The 25,995-nt window shown below is 39.0% G+C and overlaps 1 protein-coding gene across 1 annotated transcript; it reads right to left on the bottom strand.

Annotated features, from left to right (window-relative positions):
- Positions 1 to 544: 544 nt before the first annotated feature.
- On the bottom strand, positions 545 to 19,127 carry LOC140315617 (retinoic acid receptor beta-like). The gene is made up of 8 exons (XM_072393223.1): positions 18,761 to 19,127; positions 13,061 to 13,215; positions 11,654 to 11,795; positions 7,574 to 7,740; positions 3,779 to 3,955; positions 1,772 to 1,976; positions 1,488 to 1,646; positions 545 to 1,355 (listed from the first exon to the last, which is right to left on the bottom strand). Exons 1-8 carry the CDS (start codon positions 18,933 to 18,935, stop codon positions 1,222 to 1,224), a joined length of 1,314 nt encoding a protein of 437 aa, XP_072249324.1. The 5' UTR covers positions 18,936 to 19,127; the 3' UTR covers positions 545 to 1,221.
- Positions 19,128 to 25,995: the final 6,868 nt, after the last annotated feature.

The following is a 25,995-nucleotide window of genomic DNA, read 5'->3' as shown; positions in this document are numbered from 1 at the left end:
TTAGCTATTCTTGCAGCTCTCTGAGGCTATATTGTCAGCATGTCAACACATTCACGATGACTATATTCACATGCTGATTTTCAGCTTTCTTTGTTATATTATATTAACTACTTGATTAGCATTAAACATAAAGTGCAGCTCAGACGGATAGGAATGCTATTTGTTCTGCCGGCATTTGATGATTAAAGAAATCTGATGATGGCGCTAAAGGAAAAGTAAAAGGGTCTGGACCAGAGTGGTAGAACAGTCGACTGATACACTGCCACAGTACAATCATGGCTAAGATAAATCTTCCTGTAAAAATCTTCACTAAACAACACAGATGCACCTTTTTACCTTTCGAAACTTTTCAAACATCTTAAAAAATGACTGACAAAAATGCTTCACGATAATCTGTGATTACATGTTTCCATTTAGAAAGTTGAATAAGATATAAAGTTGTGTATTATCATTAGTTTACAAACCTTAATGACTCTGAATTACAGTAAAACTGATTTCCAGTAATACTCCCTATCAAAGACATTTACTGAGCAACAAGCCTGTATATATATTTATAATACTATCTTTTATGTTCTTATTTGTTATTTAAATGTCATGTTTCCTCTATCATTTCAGCTACATTACATTGGGAACTTTGTTAAAAGCCAATTCTGAACATTCATCCTTGTGAAAAACTTAACCAAGTTTTTGCATTTCCCTTTTCTTCTTATACAAGTAGCGGTAGGTTTTGACAAATTCTCATAAAAAAGCTATTTTAAAAAATCCTTTCCATGTTTCTCTTTTTTCTAGAACTAATGCTAAAGTTGTCTTTTAATGAGGTAAAATTAATCCATGATAACTCATGCAAATATAAATATAGTAAAACTCAGAAATAGTAATGAAAGGCTGAGGGATTCTCAGTTGTTCTGAGGTGCTTGTGACCATGCTGCAGGTAAATAGAAACAAAGATTGAAATAATACTGCATCATTCTATTTTTTTTCTTTCTTTTGAGTTCACAGAAACTAGCCTCTCTTTCACCTGTAAAGTTGGTAATGTGACAGCTGAATCTCCTTTTTTAAAAGAATTGTCTGCAGCTCCAGTTCTCACAGATTTCTGGACAACAACTGAGGTAAGACACAAGTGACCCTCTGAACTGCATCTGCACTTTATATTGTTAGCGATCTCTCTTGGAAAAGAAGAAAAGTCCTTTGCGCAGCTTCAGAGGGAGAAACTAGAGGAGTTCATGTGCGGAGAGGAGACACTGTGAGTGTGTGCTGACTGGTCTGCAGGCTCTGCAGATCCTCCAGCATCTCCTCAATCAACGGAGGCATGGAGCCCGGGATCTCCATCTTCAGTGTCACCACTCGCTCAGCTCCTGCCGTGGAGAAGAATTAAGAAATAACAGAAGAATTAACACCTTCGTTGACAGATCTTCGGTGCTGGGTTCGATCCAAGAGTGCAGCATGTTAGAGTAAAACATACTAACACCTGGGTGGTGAATTCTGACCTTTTGCACTGATGCTGCGCAGATCAGTGATCTTCATGAGGGCCTTGGGGAACATGAGGGGCATGCTGGGTCGCCGTTTACGGGAGTAGATCTTCAGCGCCTCCAGCAGTGGCTCCTGCAGCACTTCCACCTTAGATGGCTCCTCCAGGTCCTGGCGGTCTGTTCAGACAGACAGAAGGCAGAAAATGAACATTTCAGGGACATTTTTTAGCCTCCACAAGTGGAGCTGTTGATGGTGCTCCCTGTCAAATCCCGTCACTGCATTTCAAAGACAAACTCAGGACCTCCAGAAACGAGACAGATGGCGCTGAGGAGCCCGCTTTCCGTCTCGTCCATCTCGAGCGGCAGCAGCTGCCCCGCAAACGTGAAAACCTGATCCGTTAGAGGTCCGAATCCAGCGTTGTGGATCTGAGTGCGGGTCAGAGTCAGCCCGTCAGAGAAGGTCATAGTGTCCTGATCAGGAGTGTAGCGAGTGCAAATCCTCAGGATCTGGAGGAAGAACAGACACAGAAAAGACAGAAAGACTAAAAATGTGCCGTTCAGTTACTGCTCTTTCATATTCTTAATTCTATTTTTGTGTTTATTTCCACATTCAGGATAAATCTAATAAGTGAATGTGAGTTTCACCCAAAAGTTTGTCAAATATTCTAACTGTTCTGCTAGATTTAAAATATTTTGAAAGACTAAACTCTCAAATGAGAAATAATTCTCAAGACTGACTGCAGACGGAGGCGCTTCAGACAGAAGATGCAACACGATGCAGACATGGACGACTCTGCATCGAAGACACAGAACCTACTTCTTCCAGTCACCTGAAGTTTTAAGAACCAGTTTCACTAAATTAATTCAGTTAATTCAATTTGACACTTACTGAAGGCAGATATGTCTGGATTTAAATGTGTTTAAAACCAGACATATCTGTTCCTGTTTGACCTGTGGTGGTTAATTATGTTGAGGTTGTTAGTTTCTTAAACTTGTTATGTTAATAGTGTGATATTTTATAGTTCTTTTTTACATATCGCTTGGTGTCCATAGTGTGTCATTGCTTTATTTCTGCTGACCTGAGCTGTGGTACTCTTGGAAAATAGATTTTAAATCTCAAGAGTTACTAGTTCATGATTAAATTAAATTAAATGAAACCACTCTAAACAACAAAAGTCTGCGACCTCAAAGAACACAACCAACTCGACACATCAGCCAAGAATGAACAAGAAGCTGGTTTAGAATCACTACAGCTGTGGTAACTTCCACCGTTGAATGTGAGCACCACCCTGGGATTCACCAGCTGTTGAAGAGCCACGTTTAATCTGCTCCCATCACAAACTCCACTTTATAGAAACAGCTAACTGCACTCTGTGGCCAAACTAAAGCCCAGTTCAGGGACTCTGAGAGTGAATCTTGTCGAGTAGCCGTAACATGTTATTTGTAGATGTTTTATGGCACTTTGAGGCTGTTTTATTCTTTGAAAAACTAGATAAAAAGATCACAAATATAAACACAACCTTTGTTTGCCAGCTTTACATTTTTACTTTGTAAAACAAACTCACTGAGGAGTATTAAAGTGGTACTGAAAGATTAATCTTTTTATATTAAAGACAGTTGTCTGGTTTTTGTTAATCCAACTGTTGGTATTCAAGATTAAAAAAGTAGCAATTTGAGGATGAAATGAGTTGCGAAGTAACAGAGTTGTGAAGTCAGTTAGGAGTCACACCTTAAGGTTTGTATATTATCAGGTAATTCTAAACTTCTTAGATTCCTTCTTAAACAAAAATATTGTGTACTATTTTACAAAGATGCCTGCATTTGTTCAACTCTAGTCAGGTTTTCCTATTTGATGAAGCCACCGTTATGTAATCCATTTTCAGGTAGGTTCATTTAACCATTAAAGTTAAATGCTATGCACTGTCCCTTAAGAATTACATCAATATGCATTTTAAATATAAATACAGAAAGAATCCATGGCCCATTCTACTTTCTTTTTTCTTTTTGTTGTTGCAGTGTGATACATTCTAAGCAGTAAGTGATCAACATAAACTGCGGAGATCTGGAATGGACCATGAGGGGAAATACAGACACAGACTCTCCACTGATAAGCAGTCGTTTGGGTAAACTGTCAGACACAGATGTGGCCATGACAGAGAGGCCTGGCAGTGAGTGACAGGAAAATAAAGCATGCAATGCTCTGCCTGAGTGCAGCTGTCTGTCCGTCAGTTTAGTTTAAATAAACATCAAGTGAAAGGTGCGAATGGCAGCTTGAGCTGTGCTGTTATTTATACCCTGAATGGACCTACCAGGATGTCGAGGCAGGCAGCTTTGAGCAGGGTGATCTGGTCAGCGATGGTCAGGCCGGTGAAGCCCGGCACTCGCTTGGCAAACTCCACCACCTTGACGATGCACTTTGTGGCGAGTTCGCTGAACTTGTCCCACAGGCCGAGGTCCAGTTGGATCCGGTGGTCTGAACTGGAGTTCTGATTGGAGGAGAAAACACGAAGAAGCTCTCCCTAAATGGTGCAGCCTCATGCTTTGCAAAGAATATCAACAGAAGTCGAAATTCATTGTGTGATAGGAACGCTGACTAAATTCAACTCTCAAATAACCTACAATGAATGTGAGGAGCAGTAAACATACACACTAACGCCATAAAGGTGATATATTATGCACTTTTTTTCTGAGGTTTTATTGTGATGCATTTGATCAGAAAAGCTGTTGGTTTAAGCAAAGTGGGCCTGCTCTGAGCCGTTCTAACACCATCATCTAAGAAAAGAAAGTATCTTTTGAGAGGTGGCGAGCGAGCAAGTCTGGTGGGGTCAGGAGCTACTCAGCGAGCGGGCAGGACTCAGAGGTCGAGGCCAAGCAGAGAAGGTGGAGTGAACTTAACAAGTGAAATGAAAATCAGCTCTGCTTCTTGAATGAAGAACTTGTTTTTTGTTTCTTGTCTTTGGAGAGTTGCTGATGACTTCAACTTGCTGATGACACCCAAATATATGCTCTAAAGAACAAAAAAAGGGGATTTTTCCATAATATATCCCCTTTAAGCATGTTAGCATATGTAGCAAATCTCCTTTTAGCTCTGATTTGTCTGGATCTGGTGTTATTTTTACCAACTATGGTGTTTGCTTTATACACATATTTCAGCACAATTCTTGCTAAAACTGTCTGGAGACAGGTTTATGAGACCCTTACCTCAAAACTACATTATATGATAACAAGTTGTGCTCCAGGGTTTAGGAAAACTGTAGACATAATTATTTATTTTTTCTATAATTTAGTTATATCTTTCTACTTTACAAAATTGGTCTTTTGATTCTAAGAGTGTGCATAAAGTTTCTGATGTTCAAACTGCAGTTTATAGGAAGTTAATACTTACTGTTCATTAGTTTCATGTCATATTTATGTGTTCTTTTCACTCAAAGTTATTCTCTGATGATCTTGTAATGCAGTAAATAAAAAGGGGGGTGTTAATATGAAAAGACAACATCTGCAGGTGGACTTCACAGATTTAACATTTTAGATATGTTTTCAAAACACAAGGACACGGTTCTTCAAACTCAAAGAAGCATGTGAACTGCTCTTTCATTTAGAGTTTTTGTGTATTTGATGATAGCAGCTGTGATAAGACAGAACCTCATTAAAAATATTGGCTCAAGTATGGCCAAAAAATACCAGTTAAAACAGTGACTCGTGACCAAGTAAAGAAGATTTCAAGTCTCTACAAGCACACAAACGGTGCATTTTGGGTCAGTTAATTTGGAACAGTGTGACATAAATCAAGAGTAAAGTCAGAGCAGGAGCAGAGCTGACCTGTTCTTTTATCAATAGATCATCACGTGTCAGTAGATATTTTATTCCTGTTCAGTTCAGTTCCTGTTGTTTCTCACACTTCCAAGCATCAGTCTAACAACTTGTCAAACCACAGATAACGTGATGTGAAACAACTGAAATATTTTTATGGGCACGTTGGAAAACACGAGGTCACAGCATTTACTGTTTGGTAACTTGTAATTACAGGGACGTTTCAGTTGTGACGGGATAAGCTTGTTTTACCGTTAGTGAAAAAGCGTTTGCATGAACCACAGCTTGTGATTATGGGTTTACCGCTCATCTGTCAGAGGACTGGGAAAATTTGCATCATCATCATCATCTTCAGTCGTGTGTTCAGCAGTGTTTTCAGGGCTTGGGAAGGCAATCTGTCTGTTGACTGAAATGTAGCCACAATTTGTGTAGATTTACATTCTATTTTTGCATAATTTTGACTGAAAAAGGGAACGCTTCATTACACACACACATGATAAGCGACTGTCCACCAATCTGAATGTCTGTGGATTGATTCCTGGTTCCTGCTTTGCGTAAGAATGTGCAAAGGACTCCTTTGAGTGGTCGAAAGACAAGAAAATGTTAAAAAAATGCAGATTCTTTACTCTGTAAAACTGTGACATTTGAGTACATAATTTTACACTTCTCATTTGTACACAAAACTTCTTCCCATTTCTTAAACCCTTTGTTTTGACCAGCTTTTACTTAACTTTCCATAAATTAAATCACAACTTAAACCCTTTGTTTTGACCAGCTTTTACTTAATTTTCCATAAGTTAAATCTCAGCTTTTACTTAATTTTCCATAAATTAAATCTTAACTTAAACCCTTTGTTTTCACCAGCTTTAACTTAATTTTCCATAAGTTAAATCTTAACTTGGAAAAATGGCTTTTAATGTCAGTGCACCAGACTATGGGAAAAAAATACAGTATTTCTTGAAATCACTTATCCTATATCTTTTCTCATTCAATTCAACAATGTGTTTTTAATAATACAACAAATTGAAATGATATTGTTTCAGTATTAATAAAGGCTGATAATGAGAACAAATGGTCATATATAGAGGTAAAGAGTCACTGTGTACGGCTACGGGTGCAGGCAGGAATGACCTCTTGCACTGCTCCTTGTTGCGGCAGACCTGAAAAAAACATTCTGATCTTTCTGTCTAATTTAAAGGAATAACATTTCCAACAATCAGTTATTCAACAAGCATTATCTTGGGTTTTGAAAACCCACCTTTGCCTGGGGTCCAGATTTGTGAATCTGTCTTACTCCACTGAGCTGATAGATTCAAATGAATCATCAGTTTGTCTGTTGAGTGCTGCTGGAGTACTAACGAACAATCAATCATCCACTTGAGTGCGACTAACATCATTGTCTATCTGACTTAATTGTATTTGCAAGACCATTGTTCCTTAGTGACTGGTTAGACGGGATTGGCTCCCCTCCCCCACAGAGATTGGATAGTGGGGATCAAAGATGGAAACCGAGCTGTCTCGTATCAGGCAACAACCACATATAACAAACTTATTAAATGCTAACCTAAATAAGTCTCACATCTTGTTCATAGTCGCATACAACTGGACCACCTAAGGAAAATAGGCAAATTATCCCAGAGGTTTATTTGTTCATCCGTGAACAGTTCTGCTGTTCTGCTCCAAAGTAGCAAATAACAACTACAGTAAGAAAACATGATCTGCTGAGTGCATATGAAGCTTTGGTTATCTGTCAGCTGTTGGTCGTCCACTGCTTAATGTTATGTTTCCAGATATTTCTTCTTCAAACAATGATCTACAAGAGCAGGCATGTATTCAGCCACTGTTCTGCTGAGCGCTGACCTTTCAGTAACAAGGCAGTCGCTGAGTAACGATCAGATATGAAGTGCTTTAAATGCCACCGCCTCACAATAATTCCATAAATCGCTCCCTTCTACGGATCACGGGGGTCATTCAAACATTTCCTGTTGAAACCCCATGATCCCAAATGTGGAAAGCTTTGCATCTTGCTGCTAGTTTTATTTCAGCGGTGGGAGTTTGTGAAAAAGTCATCAACTCACTGCTGACAAAAAAACGAGCACTTTCGCTGCTTCAGTGTGAATTCCTTAAATGTTTGACAGCATTCTGATTTAAGATCTTCTACTGGGAGTCACACTGGAAAAATGTAATCTGCCCTGAACCCTGAAGAGAACAGCTATCATCTTTTTCTTCTCGCAGACCGTCCTCTTAATTTCAGGAATATTATTTGAGCATCGGGGTCTTGTGTTGAGACTCACTGTGGTGTATTTTCCCAGCTGGCAAAGGGAGGGAAAGGTCTCCCTGTGAGCCATGCAGATCTTCTCCACGATCAGGCCGAGCTCTGCCGTCAACTCATATGTCTCCATGATGGTCATCTTCACAGCTTCCTTTTTCCCCTTCCTCCTGTTTCTGTCGTTTCTCACCGCTGGGGAAAAGTAAGATTCAGATCATAGGATATTAGGAAATGGGGATTAAAACAGTTTAAATGTTGTTGAAATTTTAAACTCAGACTTAAGCATTGGTATCACATTTTTCTCCTCAGATAGCTTTTTGCATTGCATATCACAGTTTCTTGCACTGACTCGGCAAAAATACATTACAAATTATAAAAGAGATTTGGGCAGACACAGATTTGTACACAATAACATACACTGTGCACGCATGTGACAAGTTGCCACTGCAGCTGGTAAGCTGGTACATTATCCACTAATAAAAACTAAATTTTCACATTACAGGCGAGTCTTAAATTGGGAGCCTGAGAGGCAGAGATGCTGGAAAGCACCATCAAATGACTACAGTGTCCGTCTTTTACTTAAAGTCTATGACAACTTGACCAAAAGTCTTTGAGACAGGTTGTCCCAAACTAACATGTGCCAAAGATAACCAAAGGTCAGCGTTAGCTTATCATAGGACTGCACCTGAAGTCTCAAAACAACATTTACTTACTCAAATCTTATATAATGACATGAAATAGTTGTGATTATTGCAGAAACACCTCTTGAGGAGGAAAATGGTGCGATAACTTACCCCATTCTCTCCTATGTTGAATGTTCAATGCACGAAAACAGTAAGACTTAATTTCAAAGCCCTTTTAAACAAACATATTTGTAACCTGCACCAACATGATTTATTGATTTGTTGAAATTCTATTTGAAAGAACACTTTAGAAGTTTGGGAAAAAAAACAAAAAGTTTGGGAAAACAAACTGGTGATGACAGCACCTCAGGAGGCCACTGTTTCCTGGAAAGAAACAATCTTGCAGATCATCTCGATCATCACTGATTTTGACTTTTCTGAGGGGGATAACAAGTTCAAATGCTAAAGAGCAGGACACAAGTCCAGGAAACCTTAAACAACATGCTGAACTTTATCAAGACAATGTTCTAGATCATCAGAATCAATTGAAAAAAACATTGTAGTAACTGTATTAAACAGACTGAGGGATACATATAAATTACAGCAAACACAGACTATTAAATTCTCTTAAACTGTTACAGCCATTAAATTTGCATGACACTGTTGTTCTTTTCTGCTGCAAAGGGAAAACGGATGCTAACAAGCCCATGGCAGGCACTTATAAATTCCTATCTGCCAGGCAACACAGTCAGAGAGGCATCTCATTGGTCCAGATTAATTCTGCAGCAAAACAACAAGTCAAGGTATGCAGCCAGAATCAAACCAAACTATTTTCAGCAACAAGGAAGAACAAGAAGCCCTGCAGGAAATCAACATAATGGAATAATTCTTTTAACTGGAAGATGCATGCTCTAACAGATCAGAAATATGTGGACAGGGGTTGTCACATATTATCTTCCAGCATACAGTGTCATCAAGACGCCAGCCACTCACACAAACACTTACGCCCCAATTCAACTGAGATGAGTGATTTTTTTGGAGCTTTCAGACAAGTTTTTGGTGAAACATACTTGAAAGCAGGTGGCGGTGATCTGTGTAGGTCATCTGTTAGCCCAGGGAGCATGTGGAGCAGCCTAACCAGGTTAGTCTTTCATAATTGCTTGGGTAACCGTGTCAACACGTTTCAGAGTGTCCCACTGACTTGGCTCAGGCTGCTACACACATGTCAGCGGAGCTCATGATTACGCAACACCTCAGTCTCTGCCTACCTCACTATACCCCCCCCACCCCCTCCTCCTCCTCCTCCTCCTCTTCCTCCTCCCCCTCTGGATGTCCTACATCTTGTTGTCATTGTGTAAACTCTCCAAGTGAGATCATATTACACACTGACCGAAGAAGCCAGCGAGCTGTTACGTAGCATGCATCTGTCTGATACATGTGATGCGTTTATGTAATGTGTATGTGTCTGAATGTGGAAGCGCAACAATGAGAACATGTGGCCGGGTGGACTCTCTTGTGCTGCCCTGTTGCCGCCCCCTGACCATTCAACATTAAACACGTTCCCAGTTATCTAGGTCACTGCATTCCTGGTTAACACAGATTAACTTTTGTTTCCATTGTGAAGCGGGGCGCTAGAGTGCTGCTGGACTTCAGAGAAACCCAGATCCTTCAGAGAGAGTTTCAGAAATAAATATCAAAAGTGGAATCTTTTTCTACTTCAAACTAATTTGATTGTCAGCTAACCTCAGCTAACCACCAAAGAAATTTTACATACATGTATCATTACTAGTTGGAAAATTTAGAAAGGACATGGCGGCATGTTTCAGGTCTGAATAGTGTATGTAGCTCTTTTTGTCGGGTTGCATTCAGCCCCAATAATTTTCACCAAAAGAAGCTAGGACAGCCTTCATGCTGGCTTTGAGGTGAAGCCCAGGGCAAAAGCTCCACAGACACCTCCCTGCTCTGGATGCACTGTAGAAATCAGGCCACTGAGAAGAATGTCTCAACATTTTCTTTGCGCTCTCAGTCAGATGAGACAGTTCAGCTTTTAGTTCAGTGGACTGTTCAGATGACTTAAAACGGATGGGGGATGGAGGGATTACATTTTCTAGGTGGATGAAGTGATCCTTAGGGCTGAACAGATTAATCTTTTTAGGGCAGAGAGAAGTTAAGAAAAAGAAAGAAAACACAAGAAGGTTGAAAAGTTTTACAGTATAGACCGAAAACAATACCACAACAATGAACTAGAATAGTTAATTACACCAACAGTACAAATTAACAAATTAGATACAAGGATGTTGAATAAATTAGCGTCCACAGGGTAAAAAAAAGAAGACTAGAAATCAAGATTTCTCTAAATTTATAGTTAATATTACATGTATATTGATTTGCCACTAAAAACTGCCTGAAATCCCTTGTTTCTTGTCAAGATTTTCTCCTTTACTTGATGACATCAGCATGATAAACATTTGCATGATTCCTGCCAAATGGCTAATTTGGAAAAAAAAAAACAAAAGAAAAAATCAACGGGTGCTTTACACAGTAAAACGGTTTAGGCCCAAAATACATCTGTGATATGTTCAGAGAATATAAACCCAACAGAGCTCTTAGATCCAAGGACTCAGGTCAGCTGGTCCAGTCCAGAGTCCAGACTAAACATGGAGAAGCAGCATTTAGCTGTTTTGCTGCAAACAAATGGAACAAACTGCCAGAGGAGATTAAACTGTCACCAAATGTAGACATTTTTAAATCCAGGTTAAAAACATTTCTTTTCTCATGTCTCTATGCATGGAATCTGCATGATGTATTTTAACTTATCTAGACTGTTGCTTGTTTTTATTCATTTTAGTTATTTTATTTATTTATATTTATATTCTTTTACACATTTTTAATGCTTTTTCCGCTCCCTGCTGCAATGCTTTTATTTTATGTAAAGTCCTTTGGATTGTTTTGTACATGAAATGTGCTACAAATACATTTGACTTTGACTAAAACACTGGCATCAAAGTGCTAGTCAGTCAAGAGCAGGTTTGGTCTTTTTGTTTATTTCTCTGCAGAAATACAAGCCTCATGTCCTCTGGACAAAAATGCCTTGACACAAAACCAAAAACCTGAAAATACCTGATGTAATCCTCTGCAGGACAATAATACAATATTACAACTAATAAATCTTTCAACACATTACAGCAGGCAAAAAGTTTGTTTTAGTAATCTGAATCCATATCCAGATGCCTTTTAAAACAGGCATCTGCTTGAGAAAACACACAGAAGACACGCTAGTTTCATAATTCATACTTATAAGTTTTGCACTGACCTTTCGCATCACCTCTTTTATCTCACTTTCATTGACCAAAGACATTATCTGTCCATCACCTATTACCTGAAATTCACCATCCAGATCAACGCTCTTCTGCCCTTGACTGTTACAGATGTCATATGATTTTCAACGTGTCTCATAAGACCTGCTGCTGAATCCTACTCACACTCTTTGGACATTCCCACAGCGAAGCACCTCTGTAGGCGGCAGTACTGACAGCGGTTCCTGGTGATCTTGTTGATGATGCAGTTTCTGTCGCGGTGACAGGTGTACACCATGTTTTTCTGCACGCTGCGACGGAAGAAGCCCTGCAGGGAAACGAGGGGGAGAAAGATTAATGCAATCAATGATGTAAGTTAAAAGAATATGAACTTAAAGACCAAACCTGGAGGGATTTATTTATCGTTTCTCGCTGAACAGTTCACATGATGTGCCCGTGTAAAACACTGAAAAGCTATTTAGGCCTCCCCAAAATGTGCGGCATGTGTTCATGCAGGCAGATATGGTCAATAATTATTCTTAAAGAATCAGCAACTTCTTATGAGAGCAGCTGCTTTTTAATGAATGTTTTATAACCCTAACCAAGTAGTTTTGGTATCTAACGTCAACCAGGTAATTTGTTTCTTCATGATGTGTTTTGTAAACATGGAACCAAAGTAACCAGAAAATGGTGAAAATAATGTATTTTAGACCTAATTAACTCTAACCAACTAACGCTGCTGCCTAAACCCTTCCAGGAACTGACTTTGCTGAAGTGTTGGGGTGTTACTGACACATATGTTGAACATATGTTGGTCTCGATCTCACGCTTAACTGCTCCATCCAGCCACCCTCCTTCCTCCGACACAAAAGCCTTGAGAATGATATCTGCTCAGATGTGGAAACAGTCATATGAGTCGTAGATCCCTTCTGCCCCCTGTAGAGGCGCTACTTTACCGGCTGGTGTTATGTGCCGTATTGAGGGGGGTGAAGAAATGACTTATGATCGGAGGACTTGTTGAGAAATTCATTATAATATGCTGAGATATTAATAGTATGCAGGCCTTAATGGTGTAAAGAAACGTGTAAATAAGTAAGCTTTGACTGTTCCTGCTGTTAGAACATAAAGGCTTGTTGATCAGTTTGGGGGATGAAGTGATTGCTTTATGTCCTGGGGGGGAGGGGGGAGGGTTTATACCTTTAAATTGTTTGATTTCAAGTAGAAACTCAGCTTGATTCAATAAGAATATCACAGCCTAAAACCTTTATTCAGTGAAACTGTTTACAAAAGAAAACTCATTTCGTGATTTCCACTGAACTCCAGATTGCTCACAGACACGATTTATCACGACACGGGTTATGTTGGTGTTTTCAGTGCAGCAATTAATCATCTCATACAACACAAAACAATATTGTGTTAAAATGTTTTATGTATGAACATTTTTATTGAACCTCATTATGAGCTTTTGAGCTGTTCTATGAGCAGCATAAATGAGCTGCATAAAAGGACCTCTGAGAGGCCGTGATCTACATTCAAAGTTATACAGGAGGCTTACAGAAGTGATACTATAAGTCTGCACCATTTGCATGTTACCTTGCAGCCCTCACAGGCACTGACTCCATAGTGGTAGCCTGAAGACTTGTCTTGACACACAAAGCAGGGCTTGTAAGTGCGCGGAGGTGGAGGTGGGGAAGGAGGGCTGGTGAATAGGTCATCCGAGCTGGAGCTGGAGCTCTGACTTTCCACTGCTGCAAACACACAACATCACAAAACAAAGATAAATAAGTATTACAAGGCGAATGAATAAGTAACATCTTGATTTATTCAAAAGGATGTGTCATTAAGAACAGGATTTAACCAATCCACTCGACAGACTGACAGGTAGAACGCTGCATTCAATGAGACTTGAAAACCCAGAATTTCTGATGTCTAACAAGGAAAAGAAAAATGCTACAAGATGTTAAATTTACAAACATCTGGTTTTAAAAAGTATAATTCTGCAAAAAGGCAAAGAAACCAACAATCAGGAAGTCATATATTTTTCTTTACTAAACAAACAGAGGTTTGACATCATGTGATTTGGAGCTGTGACTTCCCACTTTCGAGGTCCAATGAATGCAGCATTAGAGTTTAAACTGGGAATAATTGGACAGAACAATCAACAAATGCATCTTCAGAAATATGTATATATTTGCACTGACAGAGAGTCACAGTAAGAAGAATAACTGCAGTCAGTGGACGCTTAGTGGATTGATTTTGAGCCGAATCGCAGGGAAAGAGTTGAGGATCACCCCCAACACCTGCCTTCTTTTTTTTACTTGGCAGTTTTACAAACTTTCTTTGGAGAAAGCCGAGATCAGTTGATGTACCACTGTCAGTTAATCATAGGCTGATTGAATCTCTTCAGCAGCCACAAGCATATTACATCAGGCGATACCTCAGATGCATTGTTGGCACGACATTTCCACCAATTTATGTGCAAACTGCATAAATGAACAACCTTGGTAACAAAGTCCATGGCTGAAAGGTGATCTATCAAACAGCAAACATGCCCCAGCACCTCAGAGCAGATATTTCTGATAACTTTAAGATTTTTAAATCTAACTTTATTTACAGAAAAAAAATAAAAATATCCAGAGTGATGGAAGATCAAATAAAGGACACAAAAAGATGAGGTTTCAGGCCACTCCTCTTAAAATAAAGATACAAAGCCTTTGTTGAACTGGTTGTTTTTCTAAGTAAAACCTAAATAATCCATGTCACAGAAAGCCTTCTTTAACCTTCTGTCATTTTATTTACTCGGTGATTGTTTTAATCGTTCATGTTTGACTGTTTTATGTGTGATGTGACAAACTCAGAACACAGGTTTCTTTTTGTTTTACTTGGACTTTAAAAGCTCATCAGGATTTTTTATCATGGACGTATGTGCTGCACAAAAAAACATTTGTACCCGAACATCTCTTATTGAAATTATGATTTACATGTCTTTATCTGATTAATTTCTACAACTGTTGACTAATGAGAAGTTGTAGCAGGCATCCTTCACTATGTTTTGATATTTTATCAAATCTTATTTAACGATTCTACACCATTTTATAACAGAGCCAAATGTTACAGCTACAAGTTAGAAATGTCAAGGCTCTGATCACAGAGATGCAATACTGACATTTTTTGTGATTTGGATTGGAGAGAAAGTTCGTAGCGGGTTCATTCAGCCTGTTGCAGCCATGACATGCCTTAGTCGAAGAGGCTTGACAGCCTTCAACTTCCTGCAATATTTATGAGGATGAAACTGGAATAAAAGCCTGTAGGGCCTCTAATTTGGATCTGGGTGGCCTAAAAAATAAAGTGAAGCCATATATGAAAAACCTGGTAATGATAAACTCAGGGTCCGAAAACAGTTTCTTAAAACTGAGGACGTTATCCACAGTCAAACATTCTTTAACATTTAAAGATTTTGAAAGGCTGATTCATGCTTTTATCACATCCCAGCTGGACTTTTGCAATGCTCTGTATGTTGGCATTAGCCGGACTTCTTATACCAGGCTGCAGCATATCTCTGCTTCCCTTCACTGGTTCCCTGTACCCTATTAGGATTCATTTTAAGGTTTTATTGTTGACATATAAGGCACTTAATGGACTAGCTCCTTTTAGCTTTCCTCTCAAAACTATGTGCCTTTAGATCTACAGATCAGATGCTTTTAGTTGTCCCAAGATCAACTTATTTACAGAGCTTTTACTGTTGTAGCCACAAAATGATGGAACCAATGATGGTGTGGCAGAAACCTTGCAGCAAAATTAAAAACCAGACAAAAATATTCATCATTATGAACATCTAATGCTGGAGGAATATATGGTGAGAACTGATTGCACCTGCGGGAATGTGTGAAAATGAAATGACTATGAATAACTAAAGACACGTGGTGCTCTATTGAAGTAATTTAGAGCTGATAAATTGCAAAAAAACAAAATAATTGCTTTGATAGGAGACAGATGCAAGGACTAGCTGGACATTGCTGATGAGACACAAGACTGGAAAGACTCCCAAACATCACCAAATGTAAAAAAAACAAGAATAAAACTTATATTGAAAGTGAGATTTTCTGCTAAACGCTCAGTTGTATAAAGATGCCTCCCAGGGTAAAGCCAAAGATCACTTTTCTTTGCTCAAAGGGGAAGACTTTGATGTGAATCGACACCACTCTTATCAGCCTTTATCTCTGATCCTGAGGCTGAGACATGGAGAGAAAGTCCTACCCCCATTGAAGCATAGCACAGCTCAGTTTGCACACATTCAGTTCAGAGGTTATCTACAGCAAATACTTCAGAAACAAGATCAAACTAAAAAGTGAGACCCAAACCGTGAAACAAATAGCAGGCTACACACTCTGTGAAGACAAAGCCAGACATTTAATTTCCTTTGAACCACATTCAACCTAAAATCCACAGCTGGTGAGATTCAAACTGACCCACTTTAGCTTTTTCCAGTTGAGTCACTTCACTGAATCAATCACAACACACTCCCCTCCTATTTGAAAATTGATTTTGGGAAGAGATTTGCTCCAGTGTGTTAGGCTTGCTGCCTCCCTGCTGGCTCTCTGATCACCTCTAAGGCTCCAACCCTGACAGAAAACGAAGAAAGCTGTTTTGAAAAGGGGACAAAACGAGAAAAATTGCTCATCTCCATCTCCTTGAACCCCCGGCCTCTGGTTGAACCTGGAATCGGGGGTCAAATGAGGAAACCCCCATCAGGCCGATGGTTTCCCCAGTGCAAAACAATGCAGGAGCATGCCACAAGCCCAACTGACTGATGAGAGGGAGGGTGGAGGGACAGAAAGTGTGTGTGGCAGGTTGGCCTAAGTCATGTGGTCGGGGGGAAGAGGGGAAACAGTTTCCCCCATTAGGTGGTGTTGTTTGATGTATGCCAAAATGCATTATGTGAGAAAATCAACAAAGAGGGTTAAGGTTGGAACGGATTTTAGAGATTTAAAAGACAACGTCTGACATTTTGTTTCACAGGATGGAAAAAACTATACGATGCGTCGGAAAAAAACACCAACATCTCAACTTGAGATTGATTGTCTTGTGAAAACTAATTAATATAAACAAAATGCTGCCAAAAATGATGTTTGTTTACTTTCTAAAATCAAGACGAGGAATTCAGGTCACAACTTTTGGGATAAAATTGCTCTTTATGCTTCTCCGGTAAATTCTAACATTACACAACTTATTTCATATGCTTTAGTCAATGTAAAAGCTGCAGTAAGTGGATGACTTAAGCAGGTAGAACAACTTAAGCCGAGTTTTAAAGCAAAAAAATATTCAGTTAATACATTTAATAGTAGTGTTTTAATAAATATCTTTGATTTTTTATTGGTTGTTCAGACGAAAAAGGGGTGTAGTATAAATGTAAAAGACAATTTAGTTATTTTGATATTCTACATAATAACACAAGTTATTTATGGCACCACTGATAGTTTTTTCTGTCGTTGAAGACCTATTGATTAAATATAAACAATATAAAATATGTCCAAACTATTCAAATTCTAACATTTTAAAACGCAAATACATTCAATTTACTGTCATAATCCACACAGAAAAGCACTAAATCTCCATGTCTGAGAGGCTGGAAATAGAAAAAAACAGTCAATAACTGATTAACATTATAGCTAAATTTTTCTCCTGATCAAGTACTTTCTTGCAGTAACTACTAATTTTATCTTTTGTCTTCCACTGAGTTTCTACTTTTGACATCTTTAAAATCGTATCTCAGGTCTATTCAAATATAAAAACCACAGAACAGTTTGATCCTCTTTTAGATAACAAAGACAAGTTCATTTGGAGAAGTAATTTTGCCCAAACACTGATTATTTTAGGGAAAGAAACGTAAATAATTTAGTCAGAAACATGCATAATAATGATATTAATAACTCTCCAGTTTTCAACTGCATAACTGGAGTTTTCCTTCCACCTCTGGCCAGTCTGGCTCTCCTCTGTCCTCCTGAGCTGGTGACCGTCCGGTGAACCCGCGGCGACCCTAAAGTGACCGGCTCTACGCCGTCCCAAACCCAGACCACCACATGGACACGAGCTGCTCTGAGCTCACACACAGCACTTTGTTTTCCGCCTCTCTCCATACCATTTATCCCTTAAAAAAGAAAACTCCCGACAAGAATCCCAAGCTTTAGATAAAGAGTGCAGAATGTAGAATAGATGCCACCTCACTGAAACCGAAACATGCTCATTTAAAAGCAGCACATAGACATTTATTAATGGCTCGTGAACATACGTTTTCAATTCATTAACGGAGACCTTTTCTATATTATAACATAATATTTTACAATTACTCACGGCTTCATCATGATGTGTTATAAAACATGTAATTCTAGTGGATGCTAATAAGGGAAACCTTTGCTTTGAGTCTGAGGAAAACTCACATTTCCAGCAATATTAAAACCTGGGACGTGGGAATGTTAACCTGAGGAGCAATTTCGATAAAGACTGTATTAAATATATTTTACAGTAGTTAGATTAGTGATTTGCCTTGCATGTACTGTTTTTGTAACTTGTTTTTTTCATCTTTTCTGGTATTGTCCATTTTTTGGGGGAATCTTAGAATATTTATTAAAATTCATTAAAAACAATCCATTACTTTTTAATGAATTAATGTTTAAGATGTTTGAATGCTTCTCATCCTTTTTATTTCTCACTCTTGTACTGATTTGTACCTTTGGACCTGTTTATTTAGACTCAGGCTGTTTCACCGTTTACATTTTTCTTGTATCCTATCAGACTGTGATTCAGCTGCATGCATTAACTTTCTGTAAAAGATGTGTTACAAATAATTTTGAACAGACTGGCTGATCCACTGGATAGCCACAGCCCTTACTTGTATTTGTGCAAATATATGAACACAGACGGGTTAACCTTGACAGCCTTATATCATTCCACTGAACAGATGGTTCTTACAGTGCTGCACAGATCCTGACCTTCAATGTAAATACAAAACATAAAGTTAATAGATGCAGGGTGGGAATGCTTAATATTGGCAAAGGCACTTCATTCTTTTATTTTAAAGGTTTAAACCAGAGGTTCACACATCAGACTAGATGCCATGTGAGACAAATCTGTGCTATTGGATTTTGGGTCAAACCAAATCATTAAATGAAGGCTACTTGATCTTCCTCAACACAATTGTTTTCTTTTAAGAAAAGAAGCTGATATTTCCACATTCTGCACACCATGGCTAAGCCTTTAGTTACATCACTGCACTCATCTTCAGTTTCCACCTACACTGTGAGCAGCGATGCTCCTGCCAGTCAGACTCGATCAGCTCCGGGAAGAAAGCTGCCAAATCCTGCTCCTGCTCTTGCTCCTGCTCCTGCAGCGTGCATGCGGGGCTGGAAGCAGAGTAGAAGTCTATGATCTCTCCGGGACCGAAAACTGGAAATTCCATGAAGTCAAACATGATCTGATCAGCAGAATCCGTCTGAAGATGTCGTCCGCATGGAAAATCCCTAAAAAAGGACGACTTTTCCTGTGTTTGCACCAGCGTAGTTAATGGTTTACAATCGGGGGTTTAACAGCGAAGCATGCCTGCGTTACATTCAGATGGGCGTGTGCGCGCAGGAACCGACCTATATTTCCCACAGTCGGTCATAAACTGTGCATGCTGGCAACCAGCGGACTGTAGTGCCAGCGGTTCAACACACCCAGGTCTGCAGGTTGTTTTGCATAACAAAGTTTGTAGTAGGACTTCTTAATCTTATCTGCTCCGTATTGATAAATGTCTCAACTTAACCTGCCGCATACTAGTTATGTCACAGCGAGCGATGGTGTTACCTAATGTATGCGGCTGAACTCTACATGAACCTCCTCCTCTGCCCTTCACATGACCCAGCCGCTGTCTGACATCATCATCAGCGCTGGAAACCAGTACTGAAGTTCCTCAATGACTAGTGCCGACTGGAAAACATCTCAGACGAAATAGTTCAAGAGATATTGCATTTTTGCAGATTTTGCATAAACGTTTGGTTTTTAGATGTAACTGTAACTTTCGCAGCAGATTTTTACATTTTTTTTAGGTGTTGATTCGCAGCGTAAGAGTAAAAATAGCCCATGCCTACATCACCCACAATGCACTCTAAAACGTTCCCAATTGTTTGGAGACCCAGGAGCCAATGTTTTGTCATCTGACCATAATTAGAAACGAGCAGAAATAAGCTCGTTCTGATTGCTGACACATTTCGGTATAGCAGAAGTTGAGAGACATCGACAGTAATTCAGGGCGGCTCAAATATTTTGAGAAATAAGTCTTGATAAAGTGATTTGCAAATAAACGCATACGCATCCAGTTAGAAATTAGGAAATAAAGTACTAATGCCAGCAGTTGAGGAAGTTTTATTTCTTCAACTTGAAATCATTACACTTTTAATCTGTCCATATACACTTTTGTGTTAAATCTTACAAGTGCACCGCGAGCCACACTGTTTGACAGGCATTTAATGTACTTTGCCACATCATGTTTGATGTGTGGAGACGGTACGACAAGTGTCAAATGTCATCAGGGCGCGTCATCCAGCTGCATCGCTCAGTGATGAACAGTGAAGCAAAGAGTTAAAATAATTTGTGTGTATGAGAAAATCCCAAAGAGAAAGTTGTGAAGAATATGGACCTGTTATACAATAGCTCCGGTGTTGCATTGATCAACACGTCATCCCATTATACATCCCTATCGGCTGTTAGAAAACAGAGGTCAAAGCAGCAGTCGCGCTGTAGGATGGTCATCCTAAATTTTTGACACTGATATGAATTAGTCCCTGACTATCCTTGGTCACAAGACCAAATGTTTATTTTTGAACCTCTTTCAGCATCTGGTGTGAGACGACAGTTTATTAGCCACGATCAAAGATGTCATCACAATGTTTTCACAGTGGTCATCTTTAATCTTGGACAGCTGAAAGTGGTTGATAGTTTTATTTGGAAATAAACTCCTGCTGTTCAATGCTTTTTTCTTTCCAGACGTTATGACACGGTGGCACTTCTGACCAGATGCTTCAAACTGGTAGCCTCTTTCAGAGGTAAGGGGCAGGCTACTGAGGAACGGTAAGCTCACTTCTTCATAGTTACACTCATGGATTTCTGTTACAGTGTAGTCACACCACAAAAAATGCTTTCGATAACTAATGTGTGGTAGTACTCCCCAAAGACTTCATACAGACTCCTAAAGTAGACATAGTACTGGGTCAGAGCTACAACCAAGAAGCCTTTAGCTCAGCTTAACATACCAGGAAGACTGAGAGCAAGGGGAGGACAAACTGTCTAAACTGAAAACATTAAGTTTAAAACATATACTGTTACTCAAAGTTGTACTTTTAGTTGGTGAGCTTTAAAATATGCATCTTAGTTTAGAATGATGGTTGCTTCAACAAGTCTTTCAGCATTTCATTTTTTTAGATACTAGTTGTTAATTAAAATATTGTACAATAATGAGTCATACATTTTTCAGTTTAAGATAAGAATTTGGATATCTAAAATAATCCAGTCAACACATTCATGGGTGTTTTTGCTGAGCTTATAAAAATAAAGCTTTAAAATATGGATCAGCACAGTTTATGAGCTGCTGATTAAAAAACTACCATACATGAGACAATCTGTTGCATCCAAACTATCTACCATCCATGCTTATCTACTAATTTCTGTACAGTGTGGTTTTATAACCCATCCATCAGTCTACCCTTGTTTCAGCAACACTCCAGACTCTAAAGCTTCAGATTATTTTGCTTCTGTCATTATTTGAATGATTTGATGACTGAACAAAACTATGCACATGGTTTCAACCTATAAATTAGTGCAGGAGACAGAATTTTCTCTACCTTCACCACTACAAAACATAATCTATAAACCCTTTAATCGGATATCGGATAAAGTCCAATAAAATGAATGGTTTCACTGGAAGATGACTTTAATACGACCGTGGTTTTTTTGCCAACCACCTCAGAGTTTGCATTAGTCTATGTGTATTGGTGCACTGATGAACAGTCAGGTGTAAAGTAACACTCATCTGTTTCAAATAGGCATCAAAGCAAAGTGGATAACACTGATGTTTCATGATTGGAACCATGAGACCTTTTACAAAATCAATACTTTTTAGGCTCCGTCTCTCTTCATTCACATCTGCTTGAATCCCTAATCCTTGACTTTAAGTGAGACATATTTGCAGTTGGAGAATTCATAATTAAATCTAGTAGAAGATAAAATAGGTCAGCCGCAAGATGGGTCTGTGGGTGGGGGGGAGGAAATCTGTTCTGCCTCAAATTAATGACAGTAATTTCCAGCATTTTTCAACTGGAAATAACTGGAAACAACTTAAACAAAAACAGACACACCAAAGAATCTGAATATGCATCATTGTAGTGGCCAAGAAGGTAGTTAAATCTGCTATGTTTGAAATGATACACTTGATCTCCTTCAATGCCACTGCTAACCCCATTGAGGTGGAAAGGAATCACAGCTCCAATGTTAAAAGAGGCTAATTACTCCCAGTATCTCCCACACTCCAGGGAGGCGAGGTCATGCAGAGGACAGACATGTGAAACATTCCTACAGCCTGCTGCTGCTGGACCTCCCTCCCAGCTAAGTCTTCCCCTGTCTGCCTTTCACTTTCCTCATCCTCCCCCAGCTCCTCTTCTGCATCTTTCCTCTGTCCCATCACTCACTGTCTTCCTCTTGTACTTTTGATCACTCTATCCAATATTCATCCAGTCATTTGTTTTCATTTTGGGACGGAACCACATGTATCCAGCCATCCATTGCGGATTTTTGTGGCAAAGGGTCAAGGTATATGTCAATCTGTTTGCATTAAATTAGCAGACAAGTTAGCCCGTAAGAGGCTATATTAAGCATAGACAAAGAGGGATGCAAGGAAAGCTTACTATTTGTGTTAATCAGCTTCCGATTTTAGTATTTTAGTACTTTCAGTGCACTCCTGACTGATGGGAATGTTATTATTTCTGCACACATTTAGTCATGGCTCACCACAGTTATTATTAATCCAGAGAGGGGAATGGCTGTGTTTATTTCACTATAATCCATCTAATAGTTTACCTTGAACCTTCAAATGCTGGCTTAATGGTGGTACTGCAGGAAATATACGGATATTTCCAGATTTTGTAAGGTTTTTATGTGATCCATGAATGCCTGCGTAACTGTTCCTTCAAAGTCTTCGTACCAAACTGGTTAATCAGCCAGCCAACAAACCACGAGCCATGATTTAAAAACAGCAACAGGAGCAAAAGTTTATTATCAGCATAACTGTTGGATGAGTGAACATGTAGAGGCATTAGCTGTTGTTTCCCTAAAAGCTGAATTCCTTGGTCGTTGTATGCCTATTGTTTGTTAGTGTACTGCAAAAAAGGCGCTGGAAAAGATTTAAATAGCTTGCGCTGTAGACACCTGGTTTGAATATTTGCTTTTAAAAGGAAAGAAACGTGAATGCATGCAAATTTAAACTGCTCCATGTTGATGTTGCATAATGCCCTACATATCATCTGAAGTTAATGTGAGCAGCGTTTTTCTTTTGTAAGTCGTAATGTAAAGTAATGTAAATATTAAAGCGGATGTCCCTCAGTTTGTGAGGACCGTATGAGCTGCAGATTTTGGAGGTGTGGTTGCAGCTTTACAGAGTTGTGAATCGTGTCCCACAGGGTGCATGACACCCATTTTGTGCATTTGTGTTCCCAGTGTTTTGTCCAAATATGCCATTGCACCAAATGGTGGAATATTGGCCATTTAGATCCCACTTAACAGATCCTCAGCCTCCCTTTTGCTTCTTTACAGCCAGTTGTAAACCTTTACTTGGAGCTTGGCGCCATGGAGGTGTTGTTTATTAGTGTAATATATCTTTATTTTTACTGTCTCAAGTGTCCTCTGTGAGTCAAACTCCTCTTTGAAGTTGTATCCTACTTTCTTAAGGACTTTATGTGGACAACAAAACTTTTGTCTCTTTCCAGGATTTGGCATGTTATACGTATACACACACACACACATATCTAGATATCTATACATATGTATATCTTTTTTTCGATTTTGAATGAATGAATGAATAAATAAATAATTGGACAGCTGAGGTCAACAGGATGAGCAGCCAACCTCAAACTAAAATACAATGACACCAGATAACTAATGAATCTTCATATAACTTTATTAGTTTTTACAGTAATTGACATTTTAAGATATTTGGGGAACAAAAAATGCAGCTTCAAATTACACAGATGGTCTCTGAATAGATTAAGCCAACCCCTGGTATACGGTGCTCACTATTATATAATTACTATAGACCTAAACAATAAACCCACTCATAGTAACATAAGAAACTAAGAATCTTAACATCATGATTTTGTTTTTATGAATTTTGCTGGAAGAAATCGGTTTCAAGGCCTTGAAAACTGTAGTGTTTTCAACCATTGTTCCAGTTACAGTGGGGCTATTAAAGCAAATGCTGTTCTCAGATCAGACCAATGCTCCGATTTAATCCCAGCTAAACGATCCAAGCTAGAAGAGGAAGAACTGTGGCTCTGCAAACAAGCCAAACACCTTTTTTAAAAAATAAAAAAAGCGGTGATGCAACACACTGATGGACAGGCCTCAGCCCCAATTATTTTTAAGGTGTTTCTGTTTCTGAGTCAAAATTGGCATTTGTTTAAAAAGAAAAATATAAAAGGTTGTCATTTGAGTATTTGATTAGCAAATAAATGCATCCCGTGGAAAGTGTTGTTTATAATTCATGGATGTTAATAAAAACAACAGCGAATATTGTTGTTTAAATGTCATCAGGTTGGAAATATTTCTTGGCAATGTAAATGTTCACCTATGCAAATGCACTTAAAATGCAAAACTAAGCAGGCTGTTTCCTCCTCGTGAGCTGATTTGTAAACCTCTCATAACTTTAACACCCAACAGCAGAGGCTTTTTAAAAATGCTATTTATACCTTAAATTCAAGAACACATCAATCCTTAATTTCACAACACTAGTTTTTCTACAACAATGCACTTCTAGGCTTTTACTGTTTTTAAAAAAATTATTTCTCCTCTTGTTTTTTGGGAGGAATCTTCCATCTCAGCTTGAAATCAGTCCATCCCTGCGTCCTTAGTTTTTCATCGATCTGATGAGAGAAGAAGAAAGAAGACTTGATTTATATGTTTGTTTCATTCTGTCTCATCAAGTTGTTTCTCCTGAAGTAAAAATGCTCTCTTCTTCTGATACCTGGTGTTTTTTATACATATAGCAGCAAAAACATGGCAAAACGTTCAAGAAATAACAAATCATTAAATTAATATATTGAATATATATAATTTTTATTTTTCATTAGCCAGCCTTTGTGTTTTCCGCAGCTTCTATCTCTGTTACAATCTAGATATGCACTATGATGCATGAAGTCACATGTCTAGATTGTAACAAAGTGCATGACATGCCTTGGGACAATCTAAATTATGAAAAAAATCTGGTGACATTTCTCTTTATGACATTTATATGGTTTGTTTACTCATGTGATGTTGCAGTTATTATACCTGTTGTATCATCTGAGAAATGTGCTTATGCAGTCAGTGGAGACCTGCCTTCATCTAGACTCCAAAGTTTTAACAAACACATAAAGGTGGGATTTTTAATGTTAGCACAAAAACACTTCCTCACATGTAAATTGTAGATATTTAATAATGGAATCGATAATTGCATCCAATAGTTAATAGATTGTGACTCCTGCAACTTTTAACAGCAAAAAAGCCAAACATTAAAGCAGACATTAAAGCATTTGAAGTCGCCCCTTAAATTACAGTTTTTTTCTAAGTGCTTTACAGGTTGTCATTCTAAAAGCATGAGGAACACCATGCATAATGTTTTAAAGATCTTTGATAAAGAGTACGGGGCTGCACGTGGTGTCGTGGTTAGCACCGTTGCCTCATAGAGAGGGTTTCCTTGTTCTAATCCCGGCTGGGGACTTTCTTTGTGGCGCTCGAATGTTCACCCCGTGTATGCGTGGCTTCTCTCCGGCTACTCAGGCTTCCACCCAATTGATTGGTGACTCTAAATTGTCCCTAAGAGTGAGAGTGAGTGTGTGGTTGTTTGTCTCTCTCTGTGTGGCTCTGTGATGGACTGGCGACCTGTCCAGGGTGTCCTCTGCCTCTCGCAGAGCTGGGATAGCTGGGATAGGCTCCACCCCATGTGCGACACGAAATTGGATTAAGGGGGCAGAGAAAAAGATCTCTGTGCAGGCAGCTGCTGCGCTGCAGCCACAGCTGAAAGGTTGCTGGTGTCAATACATCCACGATGCAGTGGTTCAGCAAAGCACACACAAAATGCATGCCACGTTCCTAGTGTGAAGCCAGATCAGGAATCCAGGTGGTGCACATATCTCACAGAGGACAAGGTGTATCCTTGGTTTTTGTGTGGAAGCACTGTTTATGCCTCTGGTCTCTGATGTTTTAGATCCGGTGTTTAAGGTCTAATGTGTGAAGCCTGAGGTTTGGTG

This window comes from Leuresthes tenuis, unplaced genomic scaffold, assembly GCF_036924035.1.
Source record: "Leuresthes tenuis unplaced genomic scaffold, fLeuTen1.0.hap1 SCAF_10, whole genome shotgun sequence".
NCBI lineage: Eukaryota > Metazoa > Chordata > Actinopteri > Atheriniformes > Atherinopsidae > Leuresthes > Leuresthes tenuis.
Note: the sequence above shows the minus strand (reverse complement) of the source record. Positions and strands in the feature narration are given on the sequence as shown.

Coding starts and splice junctions, on each gene's coding strand:
- LOC140315617 (XM_072393223.1), bottom strand. CDS start 18,935: ATGTTTGACTTCATGGAATTTCCAGTTTTCGGTCCCGGAGAGATCATA. Junction 1,977..3,778: donor CTGCCTGCCTCGACATCCTG/GTAGGTCCATTC, acceptor TTCTTCCTCCAG/ATCCTGAGGATTTGCACTCG. Junction 1,356..1,487: donor GCGCAGCATCAGTGCAAAAG/GTCAGAATTCAC, acceptor TCTCCACGGCAG/GAGCTGAGCGAGTGGTGACA.